This window comes from Conger conger, chromosome 4 (genome assembly GCF_963514075.1).
Source record: "Conger conger chromosome 4, fConCon1.1, whole genome shotgun sequence".
In the NCBI taxonomy this organism is placed as follows: domain Eukaryota; kingdom Metazoa; phylum Chordata; class Actinopteri; order Anguilliformes; family Congridae; genus Conger; species Conger conger.
In genome coordinates this window covers 13,110,325-13,118,903 of record NC_083763.1, presented here as the reverse complement: position 1 = coordinate 13,118,903, position 8,579 = coordinate 13,110,325, and the positions used below count along the sequence as shown (strand labels likewise).

Below are 8,579 nucleotides of genomic sequence, written 5' to 3'. Positions count from 1 at the left end.
ATTGGCCGATAGTGTGGACTGAGGGGGAGGGGCTTGGCGAGGGGGTGGGGGACCGGCCTATCGACGAAGGGGGAGGAGTATGCAACGCCCTCCGATAGGTAGGGGTGCAGATGTGGGGGCGGGAGCAAGGTGAGGGACCGGCGCACAGCGGGCGTGGCGTGGGCGGGGCCGGGCTCGGACACGCCCTGGCGGGGGAGGGGGAGGGGGAGGTCCAGGAAGGCAGGGCCGACGCCGGTGAGGGCGTGAATGAGAACGGCGTTCAGGTGGTCGGCCGCCGCCCTCCCGGGGGCGGGGGCGGGCGGGGCGGCGTAGGGGGAGGAGCCTCGGACGAAGGCGCGCTGCAGCTGGGCCCAGGCCCCGCCCGAGAGGGGGCTGAGCGAGAGGCGGGGCCACAGGGCGGCCAGGCGCCGCAGCCCCGCCCGGTTCTGGGCGGCGTCGGGCCAGCGCGCGTCCGTGCGGTACAGCTGGGAGAACAGCAGGTCCAGACGCACGCCCGGGTGCAGCTCCAGGAAGTGGCACAGGGCGCTGGCGCAGTAGGCTGGGGCCTCCTCACAGGGGGTGTAGTTACTGTACAGCATGATGTAGCTCACCTCCTCCCCCTCCTCCAGGGCCGTCTGCAGGTACCTGGGGAGGGAGGCGTGTACACATGTAACATCATGTAACATCACGAGTAGCTGATGTTACTTTTCACTCCAAATAGTTACACATTATGAGACATTTCACCAGTGAATTCTTCACCAGATCCTTCAACAGACTCACCCCAGGGGAAGTTTGGGGAGGGTAACAGACTCACCCCGGGGGGAGTTGAGGGAGGGCAACAGACTCACCCCGGGGGGAGTTGGGGGGGGTAACAGACTCACCCCAGGGGGAGTTGGGGGGGGGGTAACAGACTCACCCCGGGGAGAGTTGGGGGGGGGGGTAACAGACTCACCCCTCAGGGAGGTAGGGTAGGGTAACAGACTCACCCCGGGGGAGTTGGTGAGGGTAACAGACTCACCCCTCAGGGCCGAACAGCAGGGTTTCGGGGTGCAGGCCAAGGCGGGGGCAGCCGGTGGCCCTCCCCCTCTGCAGCAGCCCCCCGTTGGGGCCCCGCAACTCGTAGAACAACAGCAGCCCAGGGGCCCCTGAGGGCCCGGCGGGGAACCCAAACGCCTCGCAGAACTCAGGGAAGGACACGGGCGCGTCAGCCCCCGTCCGCACGTGATGGGGGCACTCTGAGCACGCTGGGGGGTCCCAAACACGCCCCCACATTCTGGCAGCTTCTGCAGGAGACACCACAGAGAACAACACAACATCATCATCCTAAATATCAGCATCTTACTGCTCTGAGATATCAGCCTCTCACTGCTCTGAGATATCAGCATCTCACTGCTCTGAGATATCAGCATCTCACTGCTCTGAGATATCAGCATCTTACTGCTCTGAGATATCAGCATCACAGTGCTCTGAGATATCAGCCTCTCACTGCTCTGAGATATCAGCATCTTACTGCTCTGAGATATCAGCATCTTACTGCTCTGAGATATCAGCATCTTACTGCTCTGAGATATCAGCATCACAGTGCTCTGAGATATCAGCCTCTCACTGCTCTGAGATATCAGCATCTTACTGCTCTGAGATATCAGCCTCTCACTGCTCTGAGATATTAGTATCACACTGCTCTGAGATATTAGCATCTTACTGCTCTGATATATCAGCATCTTACTGCTCTGAGATATCAGCATCACAGTGCTCTGAGATATCAGCATCACACTGCTCTGAGATATCAGCATCTCACTGCTCTGAGATATCAGCATCTCACTGCTCTGAGATATCAGCCTCTCACTGCTCTGAGATATCAGCATCACACTGCTCTGAGATATCAGCATCTCACTGCTGAGATATCAGCATCTTACTGCTCTGAGATATCAGCCTCTCACTGCTGAGATATCAGCATCTCACTGCTCTGAGATATCAGCATCTCACTGCTCTGAGATATCAGCATCTCACTGCTCTGAGATATCAGCATCTCACTGCTGTGCCGACACTTTCAGAAATAAAGGAATGAAAAGTGCCTGAAAAGGTAAAATGCTTGTTGCTGGGGTGGTATCCATTAGTACATAAAATTGTACCCCTTGCCAGCAATATAGAGTTAATTTGTAGTTATTTCGCTTGGAAAACGTACTCATTTATACCCAAAGTGAACATTACTGTACTTTCCAGGTACATTTGGGAAATATGATGAGAAATAAATAAATAAATGTGACTTTTATTTTATTATATAACTTTTGGAGAGCGTACGCATAGTTCAAATACAGAAAGTACAGCAATGTTCTCTTTTGGTACAAATGAGTACGTCTTCCCAGCAAAGAAAGGTATAATTAATGATTAATTATACGTGTGTATGAGCGTATGAGCACAGTTCAAAATCAAATAAGGTACAGCTCAGAGCTCTGTGGAGTTTATAACTGTGAGTCAAGGCTCACCCTCTCACCAGTCCTCCTGTTTTCCTTCTTCCTCTGGAAGTCTTCCCCCCACGTCTTTGTGTCTCCCCCTCCCTCTCTATGTACCTGTGAAGAAGTAAATCTGATGTTCCTCTGTCACCGTCCCTTATTGATTGCCTGTTGTTTGGATCGCTGGGAGATGAGAGCTATCACAAGTGTAGCTGCAGCAGTCTTGAGTGTTTGCGTCTTCTGATTAGAGTGAGCCTGCGTCGCTATGGCAACCTTTGCTCAGGTAACGCAGGGACACGGCCAGGGCGTGGAGTGCATTTCGCGACTGCGGGCTGCAATTCCACAGATGTCCTGAAGAGAGCAGTATAGGACAATGCGCCACTAAAAGGACTGACATTTGTAATAATCTGTGTAGAAACAACTTTTTTTCCCGTTACCGCAAAGATAACTGATTGCCAGCACTTTGCACTAACAAGGCGTTTGGGTTTGATTCATTGCTGGAGAATCTTTTGCCTGTAGGTAAATTAGGAGCCTAGATTAACTGAATAGTCTGCTCTTATTTTACTGTAGGCTATTCTGCAAGGTTCTGAGTGTTTTATGTATGCTCTGCCAAGGCAAAGTATTACGAATTACATCCTGTTTTGGAAGGCATTTTGAAATGCTGTTAACCTGTGTGTATGTGTGTGTGTGTGTGTGTGTGTGCGTGTGCTGGTTTAAACCTGCTGGCTGGAGAGCAGACCTTTAGCACCTGTGAATACAAAACTGCCACCCTTTGCAATACACAGACACACACACACACACACACACACACATACGAGCGCGCTACGCTCCTGTAGTTTGCCGCTAGCCTGTACCCTGACGACGCACTATGGTCACACTCCCAAATCTCCAAGGTCACCCTGTGGCCATGGCTCGTGGGGAACAACGAGAATATGTTACCATAGCGTTAATACGAAGTTTCCTCTCGATTACATACCAAATAGCGATTTTGATATTTACAGTGGTCAGCTTTCCCTACAGTTTCGCGCCGCGCCAGAGGAGATATAGCTTGCACTCAACGTATCTGCAGTGTGAAATGTTCCTTGATGTCTTTTTTACAAGCATGGTTTCTGACTGTAAATTCACTAATGTGTTCAGTCTTGTTTTGTTTGTTCAGCAGTGCGGCCTGTTTACAACTACAATTTACAGTTTTGGCATTTAGCAAATGCAGTCGGTGCATTTTATATGACTGAAAATCACCGCTAGCGCTGGCATCAGCAAAGCTGCAGTCAAATCTACGCTATTATTGTGGAGATGCAGGACACGCGACCTTACGAAAGGTATGCTACTGACGTTGGCAAGGAGTGCCGCACTATTATGTCCTCCTTAGATCTTGGGCCTGTATCGTGATGCAGGATTAATGAGTTAGCTGGATACCTGCTCTGAGTAAAACCCAGAACAGGGGCCGGTTTCACAAAGCAGAATTACCGAGTTAACCGGAGAACTGCGCTTAGAGTTAAACCCAGAACCCTCCCAAGTGCGGACCATGGACCGAAATAAAAAGAGCTGTTTCGGGTTTTACTCCGCACAGGACCCTGGCAATGCATTTGTGTCCCCTGTTTGAGTCTCTGCCCTGGTGTAAAGTCCAGCTCCGACCATCTTGAAAATCAGCTGTTTCAAATCCTAATTTAAGCTGTTTTTTTTTTTTTCGAGCATGGTGTCAAGAAAAAAAAAAACATTTAAACTTTTTACCTGCCGGGTCTGAGAAGATGATTTGGTTGTGTTGAGGGTGTTGGGCTGTTTGTGCCTGTGAGTTGATGTTGAGCTGTATGCTGTTAGGTTGGACTGCAGGTGCAGTCCACATTCACTGCTGAACACTTTGTCCAGTACATTGAGTTGTACAGAGTGATGACTCATCAGCCCAATACAGTGGAGGCAAGAATGCCGCCGTAATGCTGAACATTGCTCTCAACCCGCTTGCATTTCACTTCTATGATTTATAACCCTGTAATAAAGCAGATTAATAATCTACACCAACGGCCAGATCGTTCGTAATTCTCTCAAACTCTGGAACACGTGGACAGATCATTTCATCTTGAAGTCTTCAACATACTCAATGTGTGGTCATGTTGTGAGAACAACTTTTTAAACGGACAATATCAATAATAGGCATATTATATCTATCCGCATTCATGGAAAAAAGCCACACACTGCCAACCGGTCTGAACAAATGCAAAATAAAATGTATTGGTTTTCTTTGCCACAAGAAGTAAAGAAAGCCTTCCACTGAATGCATAATTAATGAAAACAGAAGCACCAGGTAATATGTATTGATTGTCCAGCTAATTGGTACATTTGTTATTCAGCAAACAAACAAACATAGGGTTTAAGAGTAGTGGTGAGTTTCCAGATACATTTTCTGCCTTCTGTCCTCAAACACTGCTACTGGGGCTTAGGGTGTGTGTAGTGTGTGTTCAGTGATATATGGGGTGTGTGAAGTGTGTATTCAGTGTGTGTGGAGCGGTATTTGGGGTGTGTTCAGTGTGTGCTGAGTGATGTATGGGGTGTGTAGTGTGTGTTCAGTGTGTGTTGAGCGGTATTTGGGGTGTGTGTAGTGTGTGTTCAGTGTGTGTTGAGCAGTATGTGGGGTGTGTGTAGCCTGTGTTCAGTGTGTGCTGAGTGGTGTATGGGGTGTGTGGTGTGCAGTGTGTGTTCAGTGGTATATGGTATGTGTAGTGTGTGACCAGTGCTTATTGAGTGCAGATGATCTCCTTTATTCCCATTAATTCCCATGAATTCCCGTAAATGTCTGTATATTCCCATGCATTCCTGTAAATGTCTGTATATTCCCATTCATTCCTGTAAATGTCTGTATATTCCTGTTAAGTTTCCACCCCTGAATATTCCCCAAATTTTGCAACCCTCATTATGAGTCTGAAACAGCTGTGAAAACTGCACTGCGGTGGAGAGAGAGAGAGAGAGAGAGAGAGAGAGAGAGAGAGAGAGGGAGAGAGAGGGAGAGAGATAGGGTAGAGAGGGAGATCCTGTGTTTGGGGAGGATAGCAGTGGAATGAACAACAGAGAGAGGAAATGGGGAGGGAGGGAGAGAGAGGAAGAGAGGAAGAGAGGGGGAGTCTACTCCAAACCCAGCTTTTAAAGAAATCCCAAAGCAGGCCATAGATATTGTCGGCTGTGTTTTCCTTTCAGTGGCCAGGACATATTTATAGGGTTGATGCAGACAGCACAGCAAAGGGTGACTGTCAGCATGTATTCGCTCAGTTAAGAGCTGTGTGTGTGTGTGTGTGTGTGTGTAACTGTGTATTGCCATGTGAATATATGTAATGTTTGTTAGTGCAGGTGTGTGTAAGATGGCATGTGTATGCCTGTGTGTGTGTATTTAATTACACGTATGTGTACATGTGTAAAGGTGTGTCCGTGTGTGTGTTGTTGGCTGTAATTATATGTATTTTTGTAGGTGTGCGTGTGTTTGTGTGTGTGCGTGTGTGCATGCGCGTACTTGAGTTCGTCTGCGGTTGAGTATTATCTGTGTCTGTGCGTGTGTTTTTGTGAGTGGGGGGATTAGGATGATCAGTGCTGACCTGGTTGGTGAGGGGTTGTTTGTGAGCTCTGGGCAGGAAGACAGAATGGGGCGGGGGGCAGTTCTGTGTGGGGGGGGAGTTCTATGGGGGGCAGTTCTGTGTGTGGGGGAGCGGGGGCAGTTCTGTGTGTGGGGGAGCGGGGGCAGTTCTGTGTGTGGGGGAGCGGGGGCAGTTCTGTGTGTGGGGGAGCGGGGGCAGTTCTGTGTGTGGGGGGAGTTCTATGGGGGGCAGTTCTGTGTGTGGGGGAGCGGGGGCAGTTCTGTGAGTGGGGGAGTGGGGGCGGGGGGGGGGGCTCGGGGGCCTCTTAGGCCCTCTCCGGATGTTTCTCTGTTGATGTTTCTCCTCTGTCTGCTGATTTACCTGCAGACAGGAAGCCGGGTCTGGCACCAGCGCTGTTGCAACATTCAGCGGTCTGCCATTAACCCCCGTCTCACCCGCGGATGTGTATGTGTGTCAGTGCGCATCTGGTTAGTTCATTTACTTCTGCGCGCGTGTTTATGTGCGGGAGTGTGTGTGTCTATTTGCGCGTGTGGGTGTGTGTGTGTGTGTGTGTGTGCGTGTGCATGTGAGTGTGTTTGTGTGTCTGTCTATGTGTGTGTGTGTGTATGTGTGAGTGTGTGTGTGAGTGTGTATGTGTGTGTGTGTTTGTGTGTGCGTTTGTGGGCATGTGTATGTGTGTGTGTCTGTCTGTCTATGTGTGTGTGCGTCTGAGTTTGTGTGTGTGTGTGTTTGTTTGTGTGTCAGTGTGCATCTGGTTAGTTCATTTACTTCTGCGCATGTGTATGTGTGTGTGTGCGTTTGTGTTTTTGTGTGTCTGTCTATGTGTGTGTGTGGGTGTGCGTGTGTGTGTGTGTGTTTATGTGGGTGTGTGTGTGTGTGTCAGGAATGTGGATTACGCTGAGCAGTCCAGCATAATCCAATCTCACAGATGATTGATCATCACAACAGCACACACTCATAGACACACATAAACATGCAAAAACTCACCCGTACACAAACAAACACAAACATATTTGCAAAAATACATACACATCATTAAACTTATATGCATACATAAATACACACACTTATGTACAAGTGCACATATAAACACACAAAACACAGACACCAATGCACACACATGCCCAGACATGCACATAAAAACACAAACTTACAAACTCATACACACACACACACACACACACACACTTGCGTTCTTCATTTGACACCACGGTTAAACACGTACAATAAATGGGTACCGATGTCTCAATGGACTCGTTGCACGTAAGTTTCCGCGCAGATTGCTAAATGTATTAATGACACACACACGGGCGCACACAGCCTGTACCCTCAGGCACGTACACCCTGGGAGCACCTACACCCTCACACATTACGGGCTCGCTCAGCCGTGCCCGCCCTTCCTCCCGCCGGGGCGGCGAAGGGCTACTGAGCACGCTCGGTAACGGCGCGGAGCTGTCCTTTAACGAGCCGCTTCAATCAGTAACTTCTGAGTGGCGTGGGCGTGCGCTAACGCCTCTGCCGGGCTCAGACCGGCCCAAATACTACCCCCCGCAAACTACCCCCACCGCCGCGGGGGGCTCCGTCTGTCTGTCTGTCTGTCTGTCTGTCTGCCTGATGGTGCCGGGGGCGTCAGGCCGGTGGTCCTCTTTGTACTTTTTTTGGGGGGGTTGAGGGGGGGCTGTGGATAAGCTCGGCGGGGGGAACACAGTGGGGGCGTCCCCCGTGACTAATCCTGCCGCCCTCACAACTCTCTCTCTCTCTCTGTTTCAATTTCAATTGCTTCATAGGCATGACACACACTGTTGCCAAAGCCAGGGTGACAGAGTACACAACATTTAATAACAGAACTCTACAACCTGTTAACTAATATTCGCATAGTACACACTCATACAGCACGAACAACAGCATACACATACTGTCATATGTATGCCATATGATATGCAATTATGTAAAGAAATCTTTCTCTCTTTCTTTCTGTCACACTTTCTGAATGACAGAAAGAAAGAGAGAAAGATTTCTTTATGATATACAATTATGTAAAGAAATCTTTCTCTCTTTCTTTCTGTCACACTCTCTGAATGACCTTTCTTTCTTTCTTTCGTTCCCTCTCTTCCACGCTCAATCGCGGGCAGCAGTTGGGAGAAGGGAGGGAGGGAGGGAGGGGGGATCTCTGTGGCTCCTCCCCTTCTGTACTCATTCAGACAGGGGGGAGGGACCAGCGGAGAGACAATAGAGCGCTAATCACTCATGTGGGGCCAGTGTGGTGAGCTCTGCCGGCGTTCACACACACACACACACACACACACACACGCACGCGCACACACACGCAATGAGCGAGCCGGGATGGACAGGTTAGAGAGAGCGTTAGAACCCACCACCGGAGGATCTGACAGGGCACGCACGCGTCCTGAACTCGACTAGCGCGAGGAGTTCAGAGTTACCGCAGCTAGCGGGACCAAACGACTAGCCGGAGTCTCAACAGCAAAGGGGCGCTGCCAGAAAAATCGACACTGGTGAACGAGCATCTGTTTGGACCAGGAAAAAGTTTACCTGGGAGAACGGACACTGA

At 49.9% G+C, this 8,579-nt stretch overlaps 1 protein-coding gene across 1 annotated transcript in view; it reads right to left on the bottom strand.

Annotated features, from left to right (window-relative positions):
* LOC133126056 (putative C->U-editing enzyme APOBEC-4) overlaps positions 1 to 1,532 on the bottom strand; it is a 1,737-nt gene extending 205 nt beyond the window's left edge. Inside the window, exons 1-3 of the mRNA XM_061237857.1 lie at positions 1,346 to 1,532; positions 998 to 1,262; positions 1 to 624 (exon numbers count right to left, since the gene is read on the bottom strand). The exon at positions 1 to 624 is cut by the window's left edge and continues 205 nt beyond it. Of these exons, the coding sequence (XP_061093841.1) occupies positions 1 to 624; positions 998 to 1,262; positions 1,346 to 1,532 (1,076 nt within the window). The remainder of the gene's footprint in view (positions 625 to 997; positions 1,263 to 1,345) is intronic.
* Positions 1,533 to 8,579: the final 7,047 nt, after the last annotated feature.